The 27,838-nt window shown below is 38.4% G+C and overlaps 1 protein-coding gene across 1 annotated transcript; it reads left to right on the forward strand.

Annotated features, from left to right (window-relative positions):
* Positions 1-693: 693 nt before the first annotated feature.
* Positions 694-26,643, forward strand: ak7b (adenylate kinase 7b). Its single transcript, XM_040137446.1, has 18 exons — positions 694-789; positions 989-1,159; positions 1,264-1,372; positions 2,370-2,464; positions 4,758-4,868; positions 4,957-5,040; positions 18,398-18,486; positions 18,674-18,764; positions 18,885-18,962; positions 20,660-20,809; positions 21,035-21,163; positions 21,299-21,404; positions 23,042-23,170; positions 23,273-23,338; positions 23,598-23,795; positions 24,999-25,219; positions 26,289-26,447; positions 26,541-26,643. Exons 1-18 carry the CDS (start codon positions 697-699, stop codon positions 26,577-26,579), a joined length of 2,118 nt encoding a protein of 705 aa, XP_039993380.1. The 5' UTR covers positions 694-696; the 3' UTR covers positions 26,580-26,643.
* Positions 26,644-27,838: the final 1,195 nt, after the last annotated feature.

Below are 27,838 nucleotides of genomic sequence, written 5' to 3' on the forward strand. Positions count from 1 at the left end.
GTGTCCAAGTCTTGGTCAGGATGCTGCTTTGCATTTGTGAAACTGCCAGGTTTATAGTGCAGACTCGTAAGTGTTTGGACAGTTACACATTTTAGTTCTTGATTCTAGGTTAAAATCTCATCTTCATTTTCTGTCAGTTTACATCAATCTAGAAATGTGTGTTCAACACATAGTGACCAAAACGCAAGTGTTAATTGGACACGTAGCTACTAAAGGTCTCTTGGGCAGCTGAGAGTCGTTTCAACTTAGTTCATACAAAACACCTCACACGTGGCTGAGAGTTGACATTTAGATAAGATTGAGTTTCCTGTCAATATGACGAATGAAGAGGTGAGCGAAAATGGAGATGATCCAACATCTATTTAAAAACATCAAAGGTAGTTGTCTTCCCAAATAACAGGAAAATTGTGGAGGAGAAGATTTTGGAGGGCCCACTTTTCTAAGTCCTTGGGCTCTAGGATTACAGGTAAAAACAAAACCCAACTGATCCTTGCATGATGTCACGTAAGCTGTTGTGGGGGCAGCTTGCTCATTAATGCAGTGTTTGCTACCCGCCAGCTTGGGAGCGCTGACACGCTCACTGCAACGGGCGATTTGTCGGCTTCCATCAGGTCTTCACCGTGTGCAGCAGGGGAGAGAGAGCACATCTCTATGGTAACGCGAAACAAAAATCTTGCTAACAGCTCACAAGCTAATATGGCGGAGCCGAGGATGGAGAAAGTCAAACAGTCACTCAAACGAGTTTTTATTAACAACATAGACTCATATGCATCCAAATATATTGCCAAGGTAAATATATTTAAATGTGGAATGCCAGCAATGAATGTAAAGCTGTTAGCTAGTGTTCATTTGATTTAGCAGTTATAGGCTGCTTTGTTTGTAGCCATTTTACCACTGCAGGAAATTGAGGTCGTACTCACTGATGACACGTTTGTGGACAACCTTGGTCAGCAACATCAAAAGTTAGTCAACGTATACATCTTTTCAGTTTTTGTCTGAATGCGTTGTCGGAGGACCTGTTGATCCTGATGGAGAGATGGAGTCCAAGGAGGAGGAGAGGATAATAACAAACCATAGCGGAGCCGCAGCTTTTCAGGTTGTTGGAAGTGTTTCTGATAAATCTAACGAGGACAGACCGGATGTCCTGGAAGCGTATTTAGTAAGTGCTTTATTCAACAAATGCTGTCTAGTAAAGTGGCAAACTTTGGATAAACATTAAGCTACTCGAGGGTCAATTTAAATTTTTGTTTCTTTGTATGCAAGGAAGGGGACAGAGACGAGCTATTTCCTAAACTGATGAAATGTGATGTTGTCATCTACAACATTAGCCAGTGTACTGATCAGGTGAAGGAAGCCCTCTGGGCTGTTTCAGGTAAGCAGTTGTCAGTCTCTGTTGGGTGGTTGATGGATTGACAGGCTGTCCATTGTCTATTTAGTTTTCTTGAGACTGTTCACAGTTCGTTAGTTCTGTTGGACTACAACTACATCCATAGTATGTAACATGGGTTTGGTCAGTCCAGTCAGTGTTTAATATTCAACTAGAAATGAATATTATCTATCATGTAATGATTCATTGAGGTACTATATTTCTTCCTGAGTGTATGATAGCTTTTACATTCCTACTTTATTTTCTACAGTTTACTAAACTGGTAGTTTACATTGTCTGCAATTATGAACTCTTTTTGTACCTTTTATAATGTCATCAATATGTGTAGATTGACTCTTACTTTTAATATTTTCTCATAATGCAGCTGACAGATACAGTATTACCATTAATGTTATTAATGAACCTTTGCAGGAGGGTTTTGTAAATTTGCTGGCCTGTGACACAATTTCTATGTCCCAGAATTGTTATGGGCTTAACAAATATAGAGATTTCATGTTGTCAGGTTAATTTTAGTCTTTTATATTTGGTTATCAGGAGCAGGAAATGTATTCCTTGGGGGACTATCCATCTATTCTCAGAACTACGAGTACAATCACCATTAATATCAAAATATCAGATCCATCCACCACATCTGTATCTAATTAAAGAAACTCACCTAAAATGCTTTAATAGTGTTGCAGCTGATGCTTTTGTAATCTTATTATCTGCAGACATGTTTGAAAATAATATGGTGCCTTTCAGTTATGTGTGAATTCACCTGTAAGAATGGATTCCAAAACAAGGAAACAAGGAAATTATCCCAATAAAGTGTGCATATCTAGATGTCCTCATCTTTATTTGAGCAGTGTAGGTTTCAGAGAGATGATCTGCAGCCAACACATGAGCAAAACCTGACAAGCACTGACCTGGCAGAGAACATTTAGATATAATAATACGATAATTAATTAATCAGGTAATGATTCCTTGTGTGTTGTAATTGTAGCTCTTCACAATGAAATGGGACATTTTTCTGGACCAAAGGTGTTCATCCTCATCTCCACTGTGATGACCTGGGCGTGCAGCAAGCCAGTTGATCCTGTAAGTGGACAAATAGAGTACCTCTGGCTAACCTAACATGTTATCTTTTTGTGTTACACTAATCCAGGTTCATTCCTCATTACCTATTCTGATATGGTTAATCGTTGTAAAAATCAGCTGGCATACGGTTATGATTTATTCTTTACTTCAAGTGATGTGAAAATAATTTTAACAGCAATATACAATATAACTTCATACTAATCAATGAAAAAAGACACTTAAATGCCAAACTATTTTCTCTAATGTGATCAAAACTAATTACATATTTAAAATATAAAACGTTCAATCAATTGTTAGTAGTATAAATTCACCTTGAAGGTCCAACTTTTCATGAGTCATTATCATGGCAAAATCTCTATCATGAAGTGGATTAGTTATTTTACCTCGAATACTTGGGTCTGGACCTTTCAGGCCAGAGACTGCAGGACACACTAACATGATATGCCAGTATCGAGTGGAATATGCTTCATTATCCTCTCAAAAGATTAAGCTGCAGGCTATATAAAGCTGATAATGTGAAATCAATAACTGTTATAACTTTGTTGATGTTCGTTGTGTATTTTGTATAAATATGTTGTATCAAGACAGTAGTAGAAATAAGAAATGACCTGAGGTGATGAAAGTATTTAAATCAAAATGCAAACAATTATTAACACTAACAGGGACTAAAAGTTGTGTAACAATCAACCAAACTGTAGTGAGTCTCGCCAAACTCCACAGCCAGTGGGACTGAGGAGTAATATCCACAGGTTAACAGACTAATAAGAACTGAGTCTACTCTCTGACTCTGGTACATGAATGAATCTGGCAAACCCTGAAGCCCTCAAGCAGTGTACAGTTGGACGTGGACGTGATGAGTGCCGCAAATCTGTATTAGAGCTGGTATGAGCAGCAGTCAAGTCGATGCGAGTATAAAGGTTTGTAGTACTGAGCGGTCTCAGCAGCAAGCACTGCAATACAGCTTTAGTAAGCGCCGAGGGGAAAACATCAGTCAGTCACCACATACTCTGCTTAAAGCTACAGTACACAGGGCAGTAAGTGTGTTTGTAACACAATTTAAGTTAGTAATGCTTCCATTAATATGGCTGGCAGTTTGGTGACATATAAAAGCTGAATAGGAGGGAGAAGATGAGAGCTTTTGTCAGTGTCGAACTTTAGAATGTCAGCATATGGCTATTTCCTGGAGACAGTACATACTAGCACAGATCTAGTATGTATCCAACTCACAAAGTACCAGTAGAAAAAATTAGTTTGTTCATTTTTGCTCACCTCACCAGCTATATATATATTTTTTTTTTTTTTTGCTAAAAAGTGCACATAGTGGTCATTACAGTGCACATACCAAACACATGACTGGTCATGTGAAAAGCATCACTCACCCACATCAACAAGAAAGGAACCTCATGTGGCATTATTGTTTGTAGAGTAAGTGAATGTGCTTTTCATACTTCATAAATTCAGATAAACACATTAATGGATTACTGGACTTTTACTGGTCTAAACTTTGTCAAACTGTAATAATAATAATAATAATAAAACTATCATAAACGTAGCATCCTGTCTGTGAAGCAGGGTGGTGACAGCATCATGCTGTGGGAAGACTTCTATGCAGAAGGCCCTGGCAGGTTTGTGATGGCAGAGGGTAAAAAGCAGCAAAATACAGTGCAATCCACAAGGAAAACCTAATCCAGTCTGCAGGAAACCTGCCACTTGGAGGAAGGTTTGATTATAGCAAGAAAATGAGCCCCGAGCACAAAGCCAAAGCTGTACAGGAGCAGCTTAAAAACAACAATGTTAATGTCCTGTAGTGGTCGAGTCAGAGTCCAGGGTCTCAATCCAATTTACAATTTGAAATTTTGTTTTACTAGAAAAAGGATCCCCATGCAACCTAACATAGCTTGACCAGTTTTCCAACAAAGAATGGGGAAAACATGCGGCAAATGTGCTCTCAGTTTGACATCTTTTTCTGTTGATCAGTGTCAAGAAGCCACAGTATATCTGATTCAGTGGTCTAAAACAAGAAAACTTAAAATGGGTGAATACGTTCCACGGGTGTTGTATATGTGAGTAATTTGGGTAAGCAGTTGCCTTTTTCAGTATCTTATCTGTCATTCATTAGTATATGTAATTGTTTTAAATAACACCAGTGGATTCATTTCTACAATGTGACAGGTTTGTTTACTAGTCAACAACTCTGTCCACATCAGTGTGATGTGTAAGTGGGATACTTTTGTTGTTTGTTTTGTTGTTTTGTTGTTGCAGAATCCCTGTTGTTGTCTGTGTTGTGAAACAGGATGATCTGGAACTTCCTTTCACTGATGAGATTTTCTGGAGAAGAAAAGCACATCCCAGCTTCAAACAACACATTGACCTGGAGAAGAGGGTGGTCAAAATGGGCAAAACTGTAAGTTTCAAATTCCTAACTTGTTACATATTGTACAGGAGACTCGTGATTGAGATATATCACCCTGTCATGTGGTTGTTGCTTGTAGAACAGAACATTGTTCTCGACATATGTGGTGGCATCAGGACTTCAGTACGGGATGGGAGAGCAAGTCTTCCACTTCTTTTTCAAGGTGAGATTTCAAGACTGATGTAAATTGTTGCTGTGGCCATTAACAAGATTCCTTTTTATGTACGAATATAGATGTGTCTCTTTTTTAATAATTTAAACCAAAAGTTTGAGATCAACTTGGTTCCTAGTAACTAAAATCTAAATTATACTTAGTCTTATTTGGTCAAGTACAGTGATCATTTTGGTACCTGATTTTATGTCTTTTGATAAAAATGTATATTAGTTTTAGTCAGATTTGAGTTATTTGATTCGTTAGGTTTAGTCAACAAAAACTAAAAACATTTTAGCCTAGTTTTTGTAGGTTCAATTTTGGTCTCATTTTCAGCATACATTTTTGATTTTTATGTCTTGTAAACATTTTGAAGCTACAGCTGTCACCATCTTTGTTGTGTACAGTTACCATTGTTACAGGTGTTGTGAGGTTAGTGGAAAAAGCACTGTTCACCTGTTGACACAGTGTTCATGTTCCTCTTCTCTGCAGTAATACAACAAACTGACTCTCCTCGGTTAACTCTCCAGTTCTCATTATAAACCCTAAACCACTCTCTTTCTCTCTGTCATTCCTGCTCACTAAGCATTTACATTAGCACAGCTACCTGTTCTCGCCAACTGATCATTCAGAAGCTGTTTCAGTCACCTGTTAACCAAAATACTGTTCACTGTCTGGATTTAGCTTGATAGAAGAAGGTAAAACATCAGAAAATGGAATTTAATAATTCCTTTTGCTGGCAACATGAAAGATGTCCAACTGAACGTAATGTTAATGTTACATCGACATCCACAGTACTTGATAATGTTACATCAGCTACATAAATGTCAGCTTGCTGCCTGCATGATTTTGTCATTTGTCTCATTTGTTTTGTTGCTGTTTCTTATGTAATCCTCAATGTCTTGTAGATAATTTAGTCCATAAATGTGTTTCTTTCACAAGCTGGCAACATTAGATAACATTACTAACAGAGACAGAGACAAATCAATTTCTGAAAAGAGATATTATTGGCTGGTGGAGGAAACTGTTTAATTAATCAGGACCCTACAGTTTGTAACTCTGTAGATGCATGGAGGTTGTTGAATAAGACTTTGCATTAGAACATTAACTAGTTAATTTGTCTGTCTTTCACATCATCATTTAGTTTTCATTCATTGACATCTCAGGAACCTCCTGGGATAACAGTAATTATGACAAAATACACTGAATACCTTCTGTTAAATTCTTTTGAAGTCTTCACTACAAATATTACATCAGTCTGGGCAGACATGCATGTAAACTGTCTCTTGACTGGATGGCAGAGGCATACAACTGCAAGGAGATAATTCTAGTTTTAAAGGTTCCCTTTTGTTTATTTTTAGTTTCATTGCTGTCAAGAAATTTGTAGGGTCCTGTTGTATTTCCTTGGGTCTATGTGTCAGTATGTCTTATATCAAGTAGCCCCAGTTTTTATCTCTAATTTATTACCATTACATTCCAGACACAGAGCTAAGCATCAGGTTTTCTGATAGATAAATACCCAGTGATCTTTGAAAAATTTCTTTTTGCCATTTTGCCTTCAATTGTCAGTTGACAGGCAGAAATATGGGGAGAAAGCAAGGGGGATGCATTTGCCATGACCTCACTAACCACATTGCGATTATGTGGTAAACACCTAGACCACAAGTCCTCAGGGAGACCCAAATCTTTAAAGACTCTTCTAACCATGTGGATGAAAAAATTTCAGTTCCCTGCACCATAAAGTAATAAAATGAAAAATAATACATAAAATTTATAACCAGTTTCCCAAGTCTATATCCTATCCAGGTAGCCAGAAACATGTGATTTCCATAATTTTGTATAAAAATGGTAATGGAAGTAATATAGAAATATAGATAGTTAATCTCGACAACTATAGTAGTAAAACTTTTAATTTTGGTCTGTGTAATACAAATTGAACAATGATCTTTGTTTGGATTTGGAATGAGATCTGCAGCATGGACAACAGGTTAAAAATATTTTCTATAGTGCAGCAGTATTTGTATTTTTTAAATTAAGATGGTTAGAGTCTGAGGATTCTGGAAATACCTTCAAAACAGCAGGGGATTGCCGGGTATTTATTTTTCATAGAAACAGATGCTTAGCTCTGTGATTCTAACATAGTCATAATAGATGAGAGACACAAACAGGGGTTAATACTTGAATAGAACAGAGCAGACTCTGTACCTCTGTTAACTTATTACAATTTAGAGTAAGATATAATTTTACATGATCACAACTCAGAATTTTTACCTCTGTTAACTTTCTCTAAGTTAAAGCAACTCAAAATGAGCTGGAATTTTCCATTGGACATGTTGTCAACTGAATTCATGATTATTAGTTGAAATAGATAATTAAACAATTAAACTTGAAACTGAAAAACTTATTTGATCATATTTAAATAAACTTTTCTTTTATTATTAATATAACTTATTAGATGTTACAATAATAATGATGGATTAAATATGGAGTAAAAGTAGTCTTTTTGTATTCCCCGACTAAAGATAAGTTAGCAGAACTGGCTGTCTTTGCAATGAATCACAGATTATGATTGTAAGTTATCAGGAATCCCTCATTTTCATTGGTATAATTTCAATTTTTAATTTAAATGCTAATAATTTAGGTTTCTAAGACTTAACAACCTGTAATTGTTGTTTATGCCAAAATATATAAATTGCAGTATTTACAGAGTTGAGTGTCATCAAAATCACAGGTTTTTAGGCAGACAGAGTGTGAATTGTTAAGTGTAAGAAAAAATGTATTGCTGCACTTTCTAACTTCAGCTACTCATTATCATGTTGCTGCCAGTGTTAGTCCTGTCTGTGTCTCTTCATATGGACTGTATTTTGGATCAAGTCTTCTTATCCTTGGGTCCCTTTCGGGTCTCTTATTTTTAGCAATGCTGGTAACATGGCAGTGTTCGTCTGTTGGGCCACTGGTCAAGACTGAAATATCTCAGCAAGTAGTGGATGGATTGCCATGAAATTTTGTATGGTCCACAGAGGATAAATCCAAGACACTTAGTCCTTTTGAAAATTGACATATGCATTTGTGATTCTGTTCGGCCCATGCTTCCTTTTCAGATCAGATCCAAAATTTTAGACTTGTGAAAACTTCAAGTCTGAGTCCGAACTAGCAGCCACTTATGTTTGAATTTTTCTTAATAACCCACAATGCAAAAGTTGGATTATGATATAAAATGGAAAGAGGTCATCATCCGAGGACCATCTCTATCCTTAGTTCATTTCATGACAATCTGTCCATTAGACTTGGATTTTTCTAGCGTAAAAATGGAAATTTTTGTTAGATATTAACAAGAGAGGAAAGGTCAGGGGATCACTAAAATCATTATGATTTATGATCTTGGAGACTCTGAATATCCACAGCATGGTTATTCACTGGGGATTGATTCTAATGTTTTTCACAGATCGAGTAGTCATAATATATACCCAAATTTCAGATCGACCAAATGCGCAGAGAGGAAATAGTAGTATTAGTAATAGTAATGCAGTATTTGCCTGAAAAGTCAAGTCAAGTCAATTTATTTATAAAGCACATTTAAAAATAACAAAAGTTGACAAAAGTATATCACAGAGAGATTAAATTATTGGATTATCTGATTGATGATTACAGTCAAATAAAAACAGGAATGATTGAATAAAAACACAGGAATGATAAAATAAAAACAGACATGAATGAGAAAACAAGAAAATGAATAAAAGCATAGAGTATCTGTATAAAATCATAACACAACAGCACTGCACAGAGAATAAAAGATAGAATGTGTTCAGCCATGTCTTCATACTGAATATAAGCGATTATAATCAAATATACACTTTTTGTCAAATTCGGTCAATATCTCCTCACAGTCCATTCTGTATGAGTGCTGAAAAAAAATGTCGTGTTCGTAAACAGCCCTGCCTCTGTAAGTTGGAAACAAACAAAGGGGCTCAGACTGAGCCGCACATTACTATTCCAGGCAATCAGCAACAGTTCATGCTTGTGCACAGGACAAGGGAAAGAAGAAGAGAAGACTGGAGACTGAGGAAAGGGGGTAGTGGGAACAAAAATGGTAAATCTGGAACGTGGTAATGGATAGTGACATAATAAGGATTATCAGGGGAAGGAGAAGGAGCAGTCAGACCATGTGGAGTTTGGAATGGGATTGATTGGGACCTCAGATGAAAGACGGGCGGCGACATTAAGATGAGTGCATGGAAGGAACGTCTAACGGCGGCAGCATGATGGTAGCATATACTCCACAACATATTCGTATTGTCAAGACGGAGAGATTGCCGAGGAAGAGCCGACGAGGAGAAGGTCGAAAGAACAAAAACTGAAAAAGCAGTGCTGTGATCAGGCCAGGGTGAATAGCCATGTTAACATGAGGCTTACAGTGGAGACTGCACGGTTGGACTGGGAAAGAAATTCAGCCCTGGACTTATCGCTAAGACTGGCCCACACCCTGAATGACAGGCACATAGAGAGGACCGGTAAAGAGACTGTCGGGGCCAGTAAAAACTTTAAAAACTCTTGATGTTTTGACAGTCCTACGGCCCACTGATGCGATGGCCCAACAGAATTTTGCTGATGGCCAGACCTCAGACAATTGAAAGGCATGAAGACGGATGCAGAGGTTACTCTTTTCTTTTTGACAGTTGTGTAAAACATTACTTTTGCTGTGTTTCACAGATCCATTAGGTCAGTATTGGGTAGTCCCATTTGGTAATGTTTGTGATAGCTAATCCCAACTGGTTGGTTAGCAAGTGGGTACCGGTACTTTCTAGTTTGCCAAGTAAACCATTGGTGTGAGGTTAGCCATAGTAGCAGGAGAGTGAGTATCACTGTCTGCAGCTGGTGTGCTGGCTCTGGGAAAGTGTCTTGTCCTCTTTGCATGTTAGCTTTGCAGTGGCAACAGTAGCAACTGTTTGCTGTGTCGTTGTTTGCTCTATATCATGGTATTTGTCCATACAACATGCAAAGGGTTTTATAGTAATGAAGACCTAAAAACACAAACACTATGGATTTATTTGGTTGGATGCATAATTCAAAATACTATGCCAAGTAATGTTACCTTGTTAGCTTAGGTACAAACCTACAATCCTTTCTGTCACTGTAGTTTTGTAAGAACATTCTAAATAACTAACTCTCGCTAGTTTTTATTGCATTTTGTTTTGGATGGTGTGTTTGTGTGCATGCTGTTTTTTTGGTTTTTTATATGATAGGATTCGTTTTGCTTCAGCTATGAGAAAGAGTATCCACTTACACGCTCTATAAGACACTGGACTCCACAATTGGCCTAGGCGTCAAAGAATTTTTTTTTTTTTGGGGGGGGCAGAGATTCTGAAGGAGCACTGAAGGGAGGGGTGTATTGTTTCGCTGTTCAGTTCAAATATCAACAGTCTTTCCCCAAAGTCACTTACTCTACTATTGAGAGGCTAAAGAAAAGAGATGGGTCTTTAGATGGGAGCTAACGGTATCAGTGGAGGGGGGAGATCTAAGTGTTAGTGGCAAACTATTCCTAAATTTATGGCCAACAAAAGAAATGTTTTAATCACCTTTTGATTTTAACTGGGTGTGTGGAATGGAGAGCAGTGATTGGTCAGCAGATCTGAGGGCTCCGGAGGTGGAATAGGGGACGTGCAGTTTAGAGATGTAACCCTGTGGCAGTCGATGCAGTGCTTTAAGAACAAATAAAAGAATCTTAAAATCAATACTGTACTTTACTGGTAACTGATGAAGAGAGGCCAGCACAGGGATGATATGGATTTCTCTTCTTGGTACCAGTGAGGAGTCTCACTGCTGCATTTTGAACCACCTGCAAGTGAGATAAGGCTGACTGACTGATTCCTACATGGAGAGAACTGCGGTAGTCGATGTGAGAGGAAAGCATGAACTATAGTCTCCAAATCTTTAATAGACAGGAATGATTTTATTTTTTTCAAGTGATCTAAGATGGAAGAAGCCAATGCTGAAAACTGAGTTGATTTGTTTATCAAATTTTAAACCGTAAGATAAGATACACTTAGGTGCATAACTAAATGGACAATGACAAAATTTTCGTAATTCCGCATCTGTACAGCACTACAATGTAACTGAAACAAATAGATCGAGATGTGAAGGAAGTGTAGACTTTCAGCTTTAATTCAAAGAGTTTCACAAAATTATTACATTAACTGTTAAGAAATTAGAACCATTTTTATACATATTTTCAGAGGGTCAGAAGTAATTGGACAGTTGACTGACAATTAGTTTCATGGCCAGGTGTGGCCTGTTCCCTCATTATTTCATGACAATTTAGGCAGATAAAAGGTCTGGAGTTGACTCCAAGTGTCTAATTTGCACTAGTTAGCTATTCATGGGAACTCTCAATATGTGGTCCAAAGAAGTGTTGATGCAAATGAGGGAGGCCATCGTTAGGCTGTAAAAAGTCAGATTCTTGACACTAGGAGTCTGTCTTTTTTCGAATTACACTGCTCTCCTGCACTCCTGCCTAACTTAAGTTAAACCAAGCTTTGATTTTAGCTTTTTTAGAGCAATTGAGTCGAGAATATGGGTGCAAGTGGAATTGAATACTGTGACCAGCTCTTCTGAGTCCAGACCAGCAGGGGGAGCTTTATGAAAGCAGAGAAGAAGGCATCTTAGAACTGCCTGGCAGTGAGAGGGATAATAGACCAGGTATAGTTTCCTGGCAAACTGGGTTAAGCAATCTTGGAGGGGTCTGAGGTGGAAAACATAATTGGCCAATTATAAGATAAACTGACATTGTTTATCTGGATGCTGGGAAACAAAATGCCAAAAGTTAAAATAAGGTCAAGAACATGATCATGTATGACTAACAGGGTAAGATTGAAAGTGTCAATTAAATGTAGAAAATCCTGAGCAAGTGGGTTCGATGGACAGCAAATGTGAATGTTAAAATCACCAAAAATTAAAAGGTTATTAGTTTTAGCTACCATAAAATACAAAAAGAATTCATCAATAAAAAAACCTTGTTTAATTTAGGGGTACTGTGTATAAGTGCATTGGATTTGACAGTTCAATCTTACACAGCCGTAATGAAAAAGTTTATTATTTTTCAGTCGACACAGGTTCAAAGGTAAAAAGGTCAAAATTTTAAACCATAGCCAAGCCCTCACCATGTCTAGTAAGACACAGTGAGTTAAGAAATTATTTTGGAGGACTACAAGCAGATTTCAGATTACAGGCAATGGAAGCAGTAGTGTGTCTGTGCTGGTGGGAATATAACCTGGTAGTATTTTTAGTAGCTATTCATTGTGGTATACTGGCATGTGTGGGAGCCTTTGGAGAATTTACTGTGTGAAGTGGAAACTATGAGATAAAGGGCTTTAGCTGAACAGACATTGTTTAGAGTAGCACATGAGTCTGTTTCTGGCAATTTAGGCTATAAAACCAATTTTCTGTGAGCGTATGTGACCCAAAAAAATTGGGGTGGAGACCGTCTCTTTTAAAGTTTTAAAGGTGATGACATGTAGTTGATAACCAGGGACTTCATTTATAAAACTGTTGGTAGGATTCATGACAAAAGGTGGTGTACAGACGGGAAACAGAAAGTGCTTCCGCACAAAACCATTCTGATTTATAAGATTGTGCACAAGCTCATCCTACACTGATTTCCCTTAATAAGTCACAATCCCCTTGGAATCTGGTGCACCTGTGCAAGCTTCATGCAATGCCCATAGATGCCTATGAATAGTCAGTGAAACAGCCCTAATTCCTATTAATTCCTACTGAATGCATGAAGACTACCATGGCAAACGCTGACAGAAAGACAAAAAAAGAAATTTCACACAGTGTGAAATTTAAGTTCTTGTTGGGGAAGTTGAGACAAGAAAAAAGATGTTGTTTGGTGGACACGGTGTGGGCATTACAAATGCCAAAAAGGCATTAGAGTTGCAGCATGTGGTTGATGCTGTGAATGCTGTTGCCTAAGAAGGTCGGACCGTCGCCAAAATAAGTGCACGCCAAAAAAAGGATAGCATTGCACAAGCGGAATGCCCGTGTCACAGGCGGGGGAAAGGGGATATTGGGGATCCACTCCTCTTGATAGGAAACTGACAGGAATTATTGGAGAATCCCTCCGGAGTGGAGTCATGACGGAGGTGGAGGGGGACACAGATGTGCAAGATGCACTGGATGACTCAGGTATGTAATTTGTATTCCCTTGTTTGAAAAGAATGTAAACCAAATGCATTCAAGTTTTGTTTACACATTTATGTAAAAAAACAAGTTAGACAATTCACACAAACAAGTGGGGCTTCACTCACAAAAACAATGTCTATTTCTTGTAGTCATTGCGTGTTCTAGCAGGTTCAGTGGTGCTGGCTGCAGCTTAGCAACTGTGTGCACACAGCACACAGTTGTGGCCAACAGGACCATCAGCATCAGAGTGTAAAGCAACATTCCCTAACTGTGCCACATTATGTAGCACAGCACACGCTCTTACAGTGTGGCACAACTTTTCGGACTTGTATGACAGTGTTCCTCCTGTGGCATCAAGGCAGTGCCATCTGCCCTTCAGGAGTGTGATTACGCGCTCAACGGCGCTTGCGTGGATGTGGCGCACATTGTAGTTTCTCTCCTCTGTGCTCTGTGGGTTGAGGAAAGGGGTGAGCAGCCACCACTTGAGGGGATATCCACTGTTGCCTGCAAGGTTAGTGAATGGCTTAGACACTGCAGTAGAGAAAAATAGTTTAGTGATTTCTACAGTAATTATTCGTACCTAGAAGCCAGCCATCACGCACAACTCTGGCCTCAACTCTGCGCCTATCACTGCATAGATAAGTCATAGGTTGACCCAGGCCACCGAGCCACCACAGTCCTGGTCAAAATTATTGGCACTCTTGAATTTCAAGAACATAATTCAGAATATCTTCAGAAATAAATGCAAATTAACCGATTTTTATATAACTAGAATATTTTAGTAAAATGTCCAAGGCTGCTGAACAAAACAAAACTTGCATGATAGTGAAATAATACAAACACAAAGTGTACTCCAGACACAACTATTTAGATGATTTTAAATGAGTTCCTCAAACAGAATAAAAAATAAATAAAACCCACCTGTGCTTACTTTTCAGTGTTCACGTGACCTGGATTAACCAATGAATGTTGGTTTTTACTTCATAAAAAGGGCCTTATTGTTTCCAATTTGTTTTTCACAATGGCAAAGACAAGAGAGCTGTCTGAGAGCATCAAAAATGTTATTATCAAAAAACATAACAATTCCAAAGGTTACAAGGCAAACAACAAAGATCTTGAAATCCCTGTTTCAACAGTTCATAATGTTATCAAGAAGTTTCACAGTCAGAAAACCCTGCAAGACATTAAAGATCTTCAGGCTGACCTAGAGCAATCTGGAGTGGTGGTTTTAGCCCGTACCATACACCGCACACTAAACCAAGTAGGGCTCCATGGGCGAAAGCCAAGGAGGACACCACTAATGAAAGAAAGGCAGAAAAAAGCAAGACAGATGTTTGCAAAAACTTTCATACATAAGCCACACACTTTCTGCGATTATATTCAATGGACAGATGAAACCAAAGTAGAGCTCTTCTGGAATGAAGTGCATCAGTTTGTTTATAGTGATGAAATGAAGCCCATCGGGAAAAGCACACCCTACCTACAGTAAAACACGGTACAGGTTCTATCATCCTGTGGGGCTGGTTTGCTGCCTCTGGTACTGGAGACACTGAATGTATCAAAGGAATGATGAAATCAGAAGATTACCAAGGCTTTTTAGAGTGAAATGTGTTACCCAGTGTCAGAAACTAGGTTTGAGGTAAAGGTCTTGGGTCTTTCACAGTTCAACGACCGAAAGCATACATTCAGCAGCATAGAAGCACAAAAGAATGGTTGAAAAGGAGAAGATAGACTGTTTTAAACTGGCCAGCAATGAGTCCAGACCTAAATCCCATTGAAAACTTTTGGAGAGAGCTGAAACCTGCCAATGCAAAAAAGACTCCTGCAAACTTAAAAGAGCTTGAATGCATAGCTATAGAGAGTGGCAGTAACTATCAGCAGACAGATGCAAGAAGCTTTGAAATGGCTACAAGAAACGTTTAGAGGCTGCCATTGTTGCTAATGGTTCTGCAACCAAATATTAGTGACGGGTGCCAGTTGTCTGGGGTAAATTTTGTGTTTGTATTTTTTCACTATCATGCGAGTTTGTTTGTTTTTCTTTTGTTCAGTAAGTAAAAAATATCCATTTGTTTTTTTTTTTCTGTTATTCAGTAAGTAATAAAATATCCAGTTCTTGGATATTTTATTAAAATATTCTGGTTAAACAAAATTGGTTCATGTGCATTTATTTCTGAAGATATTCTTAGTTATGTACTTGAAATTCAGGGGTGCCAGTAATGACAATAAATGATCAGGACTGTACATTCGCCAGTAACATGTCCACATCACATATGATTTGGACATTCATTGAATGAAAATGCTTACGATTTATGAAAGCCAGTTCATTCTAAATCGTTGCCCTTATAGCAACATGAGTGCTTTCAATAGCCCCAATTACATTTCGGAAACCGGACATTGCTGCAAATTGTGCTTTCTTATTTGCCTGTTCTACCAACATGTAAGGAAACTTTATGTACAGGTGCGACAAACCAATTATACCTCCTAACACATCTGGCATAACACGGGTAAAGGTTGGCTTAGGGAGATCTCTGACCTCTTAGCCAATTCTCTCTGAAAAGTGCCAGTTGCCAGAAATCTGAGTGTAGTCAAGACTTGAACTGGGACTGGCACGGCTTGATTTCTGCGGGTGCTATTCTGTAATGCTGGGCCCAATACAGCACAGAGATTCAACAAGACAGCCTGTGGAAATCAGAACCGGCTCAACAGCCACTCATCATCATTGGCCAGTAGATTTTGCTGGTCTCTGAAGATTCATTCCTCCCAAAGTCTTCCATTCGCCACATCTTCTAACAGTGCCAAATCGGCCATTGTGCATCATAATGCATTATGATTACATGCCTTTTTATACCCATGCATTTGATAGCATCTGAAAAGCTACAGGTGTGGGAAATACCCTGGTTGTAAATGACTAACAGTATACCAAAATATGAAACTCTGCTCTCGTATCTGCCTGACTGAGACATCAAAAATAGCATCAGTGTAAACATCATTTGTCCTGCTGTTCACCTTTTTATTTATGAGAATAAATTTAATAACATGCAAATATTGCTTGAAAATTACTGAACACAATTCAGGGGTTCTTTTGCAATAACACATATCTCCATGTGTATTTATTATCCAAAATCATATGCTTTTTGCTTGCACTCCAGGGAGTATCAATCAAACAGGTGTTTATTTATTCATTGTAAAAATGGCTTTTATCCATTTTTGGAAATGAACACTTCGTATATGATATGTGAGAAGTAATAATCTGAATTATTTTACAAAATGTTTGACGCTGTTTCTCACGTTTCATCCTTCTGCCATCGGAATTGCAGTTTTATCATTTCTCCAGTTTTTGTGCATACACATGGGTCAGAGGTTCCATGGAGACACACATTTTCCCATCAAGTTTGTTTTTTTATAAATCCCTGAGGTGTTTAAACTCAGCATTCGTAAAAAACGTCCCCAGCCTCGGTTGATCATGGGGAGTGGAACGCAGATGAGAACATGTCTATCTGATTGTGTAAAAGTGTTAAACAAATTACAGAAATTCTGTTTCAGTAGCTCCGACTGCTGAAGGGAATTGTCTATGTACTGATATGGATAATGGCTTCTGCATGGGGATGACTGTTGCGAATAGTTGGACGTTTACATTATCTGTTATTTCCCACACTTTTTCCATCGGAAAGCAAAAGGTTTTTGCTGGTCTCTCCTTAACGTCTCTGACGATTGAAGGAAGGGCCGCTGAGAAGTTTACCGGTGCTCTTTGTCAGCTGAATCCCTTTAACAGGGGCAAGGATGTATCTCCACAGTGACAACTCCAGTGCATGGTTGGGAGTCAGCTCTGGAGGTGAGGAGATAGAGGTACCACGTTCATCGAGGACAGTAAACTTGCTGAGGCTGATTGATGGGAAGAGTGCCAATCTCGATATCTGCTGCAAACCAGGGTCGAGTGGTCAGCAGGCAAGGGAGCTGAACAAGGCAGTGTCACATGCTCTGCCACTGCCCGATCCAAGGAGAGGTTCAATGCGCCCACTGCAGGACAGAGAGCAAGGGCTCCAGAAGTGGAGGGAAGCCAGGGAACTGTTGCTTCCAGAGACTCTGGGTCAGAGAATGCCCCGTCTGGAGATGGGCCACCACACACCACTTTACTGGACAGGTTCCATATCTGTCTGGAACATCATCTCCAAGGATAGCGGAGTTTAGGTCTTTTGTTTAGCCTGTGCAACAGCGATGTTAGTAAAACTGGTAAGAAATTCAGTCTTTTGCTTGAGATCCAATGACAGCCTGTGCACATCTGCCTTTGGACGAAAGATGTCCTAATATACCTTTTCATACAAGAGGCATTTTCCACACGTATATCTGTTGTGTCTTCCATAAAGCTGGATCTCATCTTCATATCCACCCACTTTTTGCAGTTATTTTTCCATGTCTGTATCGGGTACAGCCGGGGCAGGGTACATTGCAGATGAATGGTTCACTGATTTTAGTGATGCGATCACTTTAATGCTGTAGTGGATGCAGTACGATATGTCTTCACTGATTGCTGGGTGAAGAAAAACAAGGAAAGACAAACGAAAATGTACAGAAGATGAGTAAAGTAACTTAGAAAACTCAATGACATTAGTTCATTCAAACATAGAGGAATTAGCGGCCATGCCATCTGCCCTAAAATTCTTGTCTGCTTTCACATATGTGGTTGATGTCAATAGACATCACTTTTTTTCGGTAGCAAAACAAATTGCTCAAGCCTTCAGAAACACCTGCAGGTTAAGCAGGACAAGATACTTTCTTCATTTAATATGAATATCTGATTTTTCGATACCTACACACGCTCACAATCTATACATACTAAAGGAAAAAAGATTGGATAGGGAGAAAAGGAATCTATTTGTTGCAATTAGTAGTCGATTCATCTATTACTTGTCCCCATACTATTATTCAGATGAAGAAAAGTTTTATTAAAGTGTAAATTTTGATCTGGTAGTAGTTAATAAGACCTTCAGATGTCTTATGGGCAGGTCTTATGGGTAGTATGAATTTCAGTACCAGACATCATGGAAACCTGGACAGTAGCTGTAAAGACATCTGGCTCTGGATCAAGTGTTGGATGGACCAACATCACCATCCTTAGACCCCTTCACAAATTGTGAAATTGTGAATTTGCTTCACATGTGAAACTAATAGAAATAATCTGTATTATTAGACATCATGGCTGGGACAAGAACATGAAATACCTGTCTTTGGAGACGGCAACAATATCGTTCCCACGATTCACATCAATGACCTGGCAAGGTTTGACACACATTCACACACACACATAAACAATAGTCTCTTTGAACTCTTTGAATTAATGTGAGGTTATAGCTTCTACAGAGCCCTGCTTTGCATCTATAGTGACTTAAATTGGAGATATAGGAATTTGCTATAAACTATATACTTATACACTATAAACAGTGGGATTTCTTTTTTGTAAATTCAGTGTGATTCAGAACGTGATTGAACATCAGCCCAAGCCATATTACCTGCTAGCTGTGGACTCTTCCAACAATACCATGGAGGACATTGTGAAGGTGTGCGTAGCAACTGATCCAGAAATCTTTTGTCACAGAATAGAAACATATCCCTATGACTGGGATGTAAATGTAATAAAGCCTGTTAAAATCATGCAGTGACATCTCTTTCTCCTCCAGACAGTTGCTTCTGTACTTGGACCAGGGAAGATCCGGAAAAAGCCATTTGAAGACGCCTTCCTCACACAGGACTTAAGTGTATTTTTTTTATTTGTTGGAAATTAGCCATGCTTTACTATAACTCAGGAGAGTTTGTTTTCTTTGTCAGGGCTAAAAACTGAATTATTCAGAGTGTTACCTCAGTATTGCTATAAACTACAGAAGAAAGCTTTCTTCTTCCCAACTCAAAAGTTTACAGAGCTTTAAAAAATAGCTGAACATTTTTAGAGATATACTTACTTGCTTTCTTTCCAAGAGCGAGATGAGATGATATTAGTCTCATGTCTTGTATTATGTACAGAGTTGGAGTTAGGATGTGGGTAGCTTAGTTAAACATAAAGACTGGACACAGGGAAACAGCCAGCCTTGCTCTTTCTGCAGTTCAAAAATACACATACCAATACCTCTTAAGAAATAAGTAACACATTGTATTTCATTTGTTTAACCTGTACATAAATAGAAAGGTAATGTAACTACTGATTTATTCCAAACAGTCTGACTATATACAGTATACTTGGAGTCTGTGTGTAACAGAATACCAGTCTGATGTGTAGAAACAAACATTGGTAAGACTCAGCCTTTTAATCTGCTTTATGACAGACTGACTTAATCACATCAAAAATGTTATGTCCATTGACATTTCAATCAGTAACAGATTTCCAAAACGCAGCATATATGAAAGTTTGATTTGTGGTTTTGGAGAGCTATCTGTGTGCTTCTGTCAACTAAAGCCACAGAAACTGTGGCTTTTGCACCGTCTGTAATGTTTATGGATCAGTCGGTTCTGAAATGCAGGGAAAAGCCCGATGTTCAGACATCCTGTGTGCATCCTGTGTATTTTTCTTCAAGGAGTGACATTGTTTCCTTTTATTTGGCATAAGCATATTTATGTTTGAGTAAGAATTAAACAATGTGCTAATCAGTGATCTTTAGATGTGTTGGAGGGCATATTTATGATCTTTGGAAAGACCCAGGTTAACTGTTTATGCTTTATGCATGGTTAACCATGTCCCAACTCAGTACTTAACACAGGGCCATGAGATTGATATTTATTTTCTCATGACACTCACAGTAAAAAAGTAGTAGTGTAAAAAGTACTTCAAGTGTATTTTAGCTTTATGATTAGAGTATTTATAATATGTATAATCAGTATTTAACATGTAAACTTAGAATAACAATGCATGAAATGACTGTAAAAACAGTGTAACAATATAAAAGGTGTCTCGCTAGTTATTAATCTACAGAGAATAACTGGCTGAATCTGCAGCTCCCCTCAGTTTTATGGAACTTTATAGTAAGTTTCAGCTCATTGTTAATCTGTCCAAACCACAATTTTACTGTTCTTGTTCACTCTCATAGCAGCAAACAGCAGACAGACACAGTTAGAGAGTAGCTTCTGAACATAGTGTAGCATTTAGCACCTAAAGAAACAGATATTTCTCTCAGGAGATGTAGAGACCAAGAAGAGAGCTAAAACAGTATATATTGGAGTTAGATTCATCAGGTGGACAGAGACACCACTCCAAATGAATGATCATGTTTCTCTTTGTCTGCTAGATGTATAATAAGCAACTGTTTGCTAACAAGTTTAACATATAAACTTAAAAGGTGGTGATATGTAAGTATTGTGGTCACAACTTGTTACCAGGTTATTGCAGCAATAAAGGAGGAAAATTGGGAATGAATGTATGAAAGAGTATTCCTATAAGATCTGTTGACATGTATCTTTTTAATAGATAATGGAAATTGATTCCATGTTGGTCAACCTCCGCATGAAGGGTGTCTACCTCAAGGAGCTCTTCTCTATTAACTGGTTGTGTGAGACTGGTTTGGTGGATAACATAGAGCTGGTGGTGGAGCAGTACCGGCAGACCAGAGGACTTCTGGTAGGTACTAAAGCAAAAGGCAGAAACATGTCTTTATCCAAAGAAGATTTATAATTAATTATAAATTCATAATTAAATGGAAATCTAAATTAAAGTTTTATTTTAAGAGGAATAACAATATTGCTACTTCTCCGTATATATTTAAGTTGTGTAAAAATATTTCGACAGTTGTCTTAGTTAACATTAAGTTGTACTAGTATAATCCATGTAGTGTGTTCTCCCCAGCCCATCCGTCTGTGTGTACTGGGTCCTCCTGCAGTGGGGAAAAGTACAGTATCAAAACTCATCTGTGAACACTACAAGCTCCATCACATTACATTGAAGGAGACCATCTCTGAAACCATCACACAACTAGTGAGCTCTCACATTACATATATTTATGTGATCCATTTTTATTGTATAAGTATTGATACTGCAGCTTTAGATTTTTTTCTTTGACCTTATAAACATCCTTACAAACTGTCCAGCTATTTCTACCCCCATACCTAGGAAGATGCTTTGAAGAAAGCTGATCCAGATGCAGAGAATGAGGATTCAGCGGCAGAGGCCCAGGAGCTGCTCAGCAGACTGAAGGACAGTATGGAGCAGATCGGAGGTATGGACAACTAAGTAAATGTTAGTTTCTTCCATTAAAATCAATTTACTCTTAAAAATATTAGTTTCAACTTACGAGGTCTGCATATTTTGTCAAACTCATAGGACTCATGTCAGGTGCCATTTTTTCAAATGACTCTTTATTAATTACTCTTATTCCACGAAAAAAATTTAAAGGCCTGGATAATTTGTAAATTGGTGTGTTGTCACAGAGGGCTTTTTAAAATGATGGAGAGAGTGGCTGATGATTACATGATTGATCATACTATATATGGTTTTGAACAAATTGTATTCCATTTTTTTTAAATTACAGTCTGCATATTGCTGACATTCTAAGATAAAACAAATGTATAAGGAACAGCAAAGATATCAAAAAAAACAACATAAATTCTGTCAGGAAAGGTCTACTAACAAGCTTTTTTCAGAGCTTTCAACTGTGTCTCAAAGACTTTGTCAATGAATGGAACTGGATCAGGTGTCATCACGTGACCTGCATGTGGAAAGTGATAACAACTGGTTATATATGGATGGTTTGGGTCCTGGATTCGTAGCCTCTGTCTCAGTTCAAAGGTGATCTTTGAATCAGAATCAGAAAAACTTTATTGAGTCCCGCAGTGAGATTGCTTTGTTACAATTGCTCAACACGCAGTCAGGAAATAAGAAAGTAAATAAGTAAAGAAGTAAAAACTGCTATAAAATAGTAATAAATACACAGTAAGTGAATAGAAAAATGTGAAAATGCAAATGTGCAAAAAGTAATGTGAGAGGTAGAATTGCAGTATGGACAAAAATGCAAAAATGGAAATTTGCAAAGTAGATTGACAGTAATTTAACAGTAAGTTGACCGTGACGTGCAAAGGTAAACTAAATGAAAAGGGTACTGTGAGTTAAGAGTAAAGTAATAGGAGTTTAACAGCTACTAGTAAGCAGTAGTGGCAGACGTTTGTGGAAATTGTAAAAATTGTTCAACTTCAGCAGAAAGGGGAGAAATTGTATAACTACATGGCAGGAAGGAAGGATATTCTGTTGTGTCTGGTGGAGCATTTAGTCATTTTGAGTCTCTGGCTGAATGCTCCTCTGGCTAAACAGAACACTGTGTAGAGGCTGGGAGACGTTGTCCATGATGGAGAGGAGTTTTGACAAAATCCTCCTCTCCACAAGTACATGCAGAGGGTCAAGCTCCACCCCCAGGACACCCCCAGAAGGCGCACATGCTGACGATGTCTGGTAAGGTAGTCCATGATCTAGGACACCAGAAAAGCCTCAACCTGATTGGCAGTCATCTTCTTCCCCAACAGTGCAGGCTGAATGGTGTTAAAGGTACAACAGAGCATGATTCTGGCCATGCCCCCTGGCCTGTTCAGGTGAGTGTAGGCACAGTAAAGCAGGTATAGGATGGCATCATCCACTCCATTATCCAGTTGGTAGGTGAACTGGAGGGGGTCCAATGAAGGCTTGACCCATGGCTGGAGGGAATCGAAGACCACTACTGAACTCTAAAAAAAGAATGATCAAAATCAAAATAGCAATCTGTCTTTCACAAGTTGCCCAACTTTATGGAAGTATAATACTAAATCCCTGGAACGTCCCTTTAAGATGATTTTGCCACACTGTTATATCAGCTCTTTCGTCCATAAGGTAATTTGGATGACCAGCTGTTGGTGAAGGTGGTGAAGGATAAGCTGAAGTCTAACTCGTGCAGAAACCAGGGTTTTGTTCTGGATGGCCTTCCCAAGACTTGTGAACAAGCTAAAGAGCTCTTCAGTGGTGAGACACCAACACAAAGCTTCTACTGCACTAGTGTCAGAATCATGGGCACTTCGTATAAAATGGATACATAAACATCTGTATATTTTCCCTCTTTTTTAGCTGAAGAACATGAATCAGAGGATGGAACATACCAGATTTCTTCATATAGCAAGAAGATTATGCCAGGTCTCTGTAGTGCGCTGTCACTACAGGCTGTTATTTTACATGCAGGGAGACACTGTTGAATGTTATACCAGATCAGTGAGATTTAAGCATGCTTATAGACCTCGTTGCATTCAGATCTAATAGCTATTAATATTCCAGCAACAAAGAGCAAGTTGCAAAGAGTTTTTAAACTATAGCAATGTGTATAGAATTATTTATTTAAAAAAAAAATATGACCAGTGTTGTAGCAGTTGTAATAGTTTCCTTGTGTGTGTCTCAGAGTTTGTGTTGTGCCTGGACGCGTCAGATGCCTTTCTGAAGGATCGGGTGATGAACCTGTCTGAGAGGCTAGTGCAGGAGCACAACTACGAGCAGGAGCACTTCCTGAGATGTCTGGTCAGATACAGAGAAAACAACAGGGAGGATGAAACTGTTGTCAACTACTTTGATGAGCTGGACATTACACCTCTGTACCTGGGTAATCCAGGAAGCATGCCTACATTCTGTGTGTGGGTGATATAGGGAAAGGTTTTGTGGTTGAGCTGAGGTGTGATCAGAGCTGTAAAAAATTCAAAAAACTTTGGATTTTAGAATAAAACAGACACCATAGTTCCTGAATTCATCCAACGTTGACCCAATATCTTAAAGTAAAGTTGAAAAGCTGAATCAGCAGTTTAAATCACATTTTAAGCTGTGTCACTGGATGTCTCTTTAAATTATGCATTGTAGAAGTCATATTTGACTTCTTTCCTCATGTTTTAATGTGCACAGGCTTGTACCTTTGACCTTTTGTCAAAGAAACAGAACCCTTTCAGAACCCTGAAAGACATCTAGTGAGGGTTGTTCATATGTGTTAACTGCTCTGTGTACTTCAGTTGGTGCTAAGTGATATTGCCAAAAGGTTGGCAGTCTTGTGCAGCCGGTCCAGAGCAAGATATCTCAACAACAAATTTCTAGATCACCATGAAATTTGGAATGAATACTCAAGGACCCTAGAAAATGATTCTGAACAATTTTTGTGACTACTGCGACCTACCTTGTAGTGCTACTGTTAGGTCAAACCTTCACCTTGACCAGCACCTTGGTCTATAAAAGGTAATAATAAAAACCAATTTTCTGGGCTCATTTATGCTCCCAACACAAATGCTTTCCAGCACCACCCACAGGTCAAAATGTTTATTTTGCAGTAAGACTGAATATTATTATATAGCATTTCTTGTTGTTCCACCCACAAAATTAAATTTTTATGTCCTAGGCTCTAATAATTTCAACGTTATACATATTGTTTTTTTTTCCATTAAACAATTTTGTATGCAGCACACAATACCTACAGTAAATGTTTTGTTCTGTAATGTGCTTTTAAATACTTCTCGTAATCTAATTATTTTAGCATAATTACACTCAAGCACTTTGTATCTATGTTTAGAAAAGTACTATATAAATACAAATAAATTAATAAATGAACCTCCTAATATTAGGTTCCATCACCATCCGGGTGTATAATTTTTTATTTATTTTTTTATGTTTTTATGTTAAGGCTAATGGGACATAAATTTGAAGTAATTTTTGACAGTTAAGTCAACCCGCCTGCTATCTATGGTTTTATATCTGCCATTGATTCAACCTATCATTGCTATTTTCATCATATTGCCAAACCTTACTGTGTTCCTTGTCTCTCAAGAGATCACCAGCAGTGATGAACCTGACTGCTTGCTGCTGATGCAGAAGATCTGCGACACTGTGGGCAAGCCCAGGAACTATAGCCCCAGCAGCCAGGAGGTGGAAGAGGAGGAGAAGAGGAAGGCTGACGAGAAAATGCGGAGAGAGACCCAGGAGAGGGCACAAGAGGAGGAGAGGGAGACGGAGGAGGCCACACACAGGGCTGCACACTGGGAGGAGTGGGTAGGTGCTAAGAGGAGAGCTGGGGTTTGGATGTAGACATGGCTATGGAGACTTTGCCTGCTGCTTTATTATTAAATATCAAAATCATTTGCTTAATAATGTCTTGGTATGCTGCGTACAGTGCCAACTATGCATTTTGAGGGAATCATCAGTCTACACTGAATATCCCCTAATGACTAAGTGAAAACAGAATTTCAGAAGTGTTTGCAAATTTATTAACAACGAAAAATTGACATATCACATAGGCATATGTACTCAGACCCCTTACCTGACGCTTCAAATTTAGCTTAGGTGCCTCCCATTTCTCTCGATTATCTTTGAGATGTTTTTACACTTTGATTGGCGTCCACCTGCGATAAATTCAGTTGATTGGACATGATTTGGAAAGGTGAAAACCTGTCTATATAAGGTCTCACAGCTGACAATGCATATCAGAGCAAAAACCAAGCCATGAGGTTGAAGGAACTGCCTGCAGACCTCAGAGACAGGATTTTGTCGAGGCACGGATCTGGGGAAAGCTACAAAAAAAAATTTTGCTGCATTGTATGTTCCCAAGAGCTAAGTGGTCTCCATAATTCTTAAATGGAAGAAGTTTGGAAAAACCAGGACTCTTCCTACAGCTGTCTGCCCAGCCAAACTGAGAAATCTGGGGAGAAGGGCCTTGGTAAGAGAGATGACCAAGAACCTGATGGTCACTCTGGCTAAGATCCAGAGATCCCATGTGGAGATGGGAGAAACGTCTGGTAACACAACAAAATGTGAAACAAAAAAATAGAAGGGGTCTGAATACATCCTTAATGCACTTTAAAATCAAAAGGAAGTAATACCAACGTTTGAGTTTTTCGTAATTTTGGTTTTACCTCATAATCTCATAATTGGTTTGGTTGACTATGTGCTCTTGTTTCTTGGCCTGTCTGACCTATTTTTAGCAATCTGTGTTCCCAGGTGTCTGTTAAACTAGTGAGCACAATGTTATCAAACATGAGAAAAATGATGTACGAAACTATGAAAATAATGTGTTTGTAGATATATGTGTAGGTTATAGTTTTTAATTTATTATGTGTGTCAGACTAAAGGTTTGGAGGAGGTGAGGCAGCAGGATGAGAAACTAATGGAGAACAAGTCAGTCCCTATGAGAAACTACCTGGTGGAGCACGTCATGCCCACTCTGACTCAGGGTCTGATCGAATGCTGCATCGCACAACCACAGGACCCTGTGGAATTCCTGGTATTACGCTTACCACCGGTTATTACCTAATTCTATGAATTTAACTTAATTAGATTTTGATTCAATAATCTTTTTTGGTTTGTCTTGTTCCAGGCGGAGTACTTGTTTAAGAACAACCCTTATGGCTACTAAAGGTAGAGGTAATTTCTTGTGGTTGCACCCATACAAGACGCAAATAGAGAACAAAAAAACTGCAATAAAATACTTTTCCCTCTAATTTTCCTGTGCTCTTTAAGATATTAGAGACTTTAATCAATTACATGTGGAATTTCTATTAAGGAAAACATAGGTTTAGACTTGTCACACTATTTCAGCCATTACATGCCAAGTGTATCTAAGTTCATGCTGGGATTTTGATTCGGGTCTGATTTGTAGGTGGCCAAATTCCCTGCCCCTGTTGTATAGGCGCACAGCTTTGGGCTCTTGTGTGCCGGCCATTATTTAAAAGCACCCTAAAAAAGCGAATGAAAATGTGCATGAAACCAAAAGCTAATTAGGAAGTTAATTTGCGTAATGAACTTGGTAAACTCCAAAGTAGACACGCTTGGGTCATAATTGCTTTGATTTGGCTCCTGATATCCAGGAAGGATAAATGTTACAAATGGCACTAATTTGTGTCTCTCTCATGTTCCCACTCGCGACTCCAAAGTGTACATAATTGGTTGCGACAGAACACCAAATTATTTCATTGCGCATACTTAATCATCACATGGGGAAATTAGTTGAGTTTATTTGGGAAACATTGTGACGCAAGCTGCTGCAATATGACTGCACCATCTGTGAGTCCCAGGTAGAGACACAACATGGAGAGTTTCCTGGAGGTGAAGTACAAAAAGATTTAAGAAAATATGACTATACAACATTCTCTTACCCTCATGTGATAGTCTCGTGATCTGACACATGGAGTAGATATTTTATTCTCTATCTTACGGAACAGTCTGAAGAGCTTGCAGTGACATTTGATTGTACAAAATGCACTTCCCCTGCTAAGAAGTAGGCCCCATTTTACACTAGCATACATACTGTACAGTATACTTTATTCCTTGTTTTTACTATAAAGCACTTTAACATTGTTTCGAAAGGTCCCCTGGATATATAAGAATTTATTGTTATTTAACTGCTCTTTAAGTGTTTATATATCTTTTCCGGTATTACAAATGGCTCATAAAGAGATATGAGCATGATTAGTCTACTCTTATCTTCTCTCCTCTCTGGTGTCTGTCTGACAGGCTCATATTAGATAGGACCAACCCTCTTGATGCTTGACAACCAATCAAAAATAAAAAAATTAATTGACTTTTCAATAAGGAACTGATAAAATACAAGAACACACCTGTGTTTAATTTAATTTGACTTTATGATGTAACAGGGAAAATCCCCACACTTGTGCT

Source organism: Xiphias gladius, chromosome 10 (genome assembly GCF_016859285.1).
Source record: "Xiphias gladius isolate SHS-SW01 ecotype Sanya breed wild chromosome 10, ASM1685928v1, whole genome shotgun sequence".
NCBI lineage: Eukaryota > Metazoa > Chordata > Actinopteri > Istiophoriformes > Xiphiidae > Xiphias > Xiphias gladius.

Bases quoted from the DNA above. Each gene is read 5' to 3' on its own strand.
- ak7b (XM_040137446.1), top strand. From the start codon at position 697: ATGGCGGAGCCGAGGATGGAGAAAGTCAAACAGTCACTCAAACGAGTT. The intron at 790-988 runs GTAAATATATTT...ACATCTTTTCAG, and splicing joins CATCCAAATATATTGCCAAG to TTTTTGTCTGAATGCGTTGT. The intron at 23,171-23,272 runs GTGAGACACCAA...CCTCTTTTTTAG, and splicing joins AGCTAAAGAGCTCTTCAGTG to CTGAAGAACATGAATCAGAG.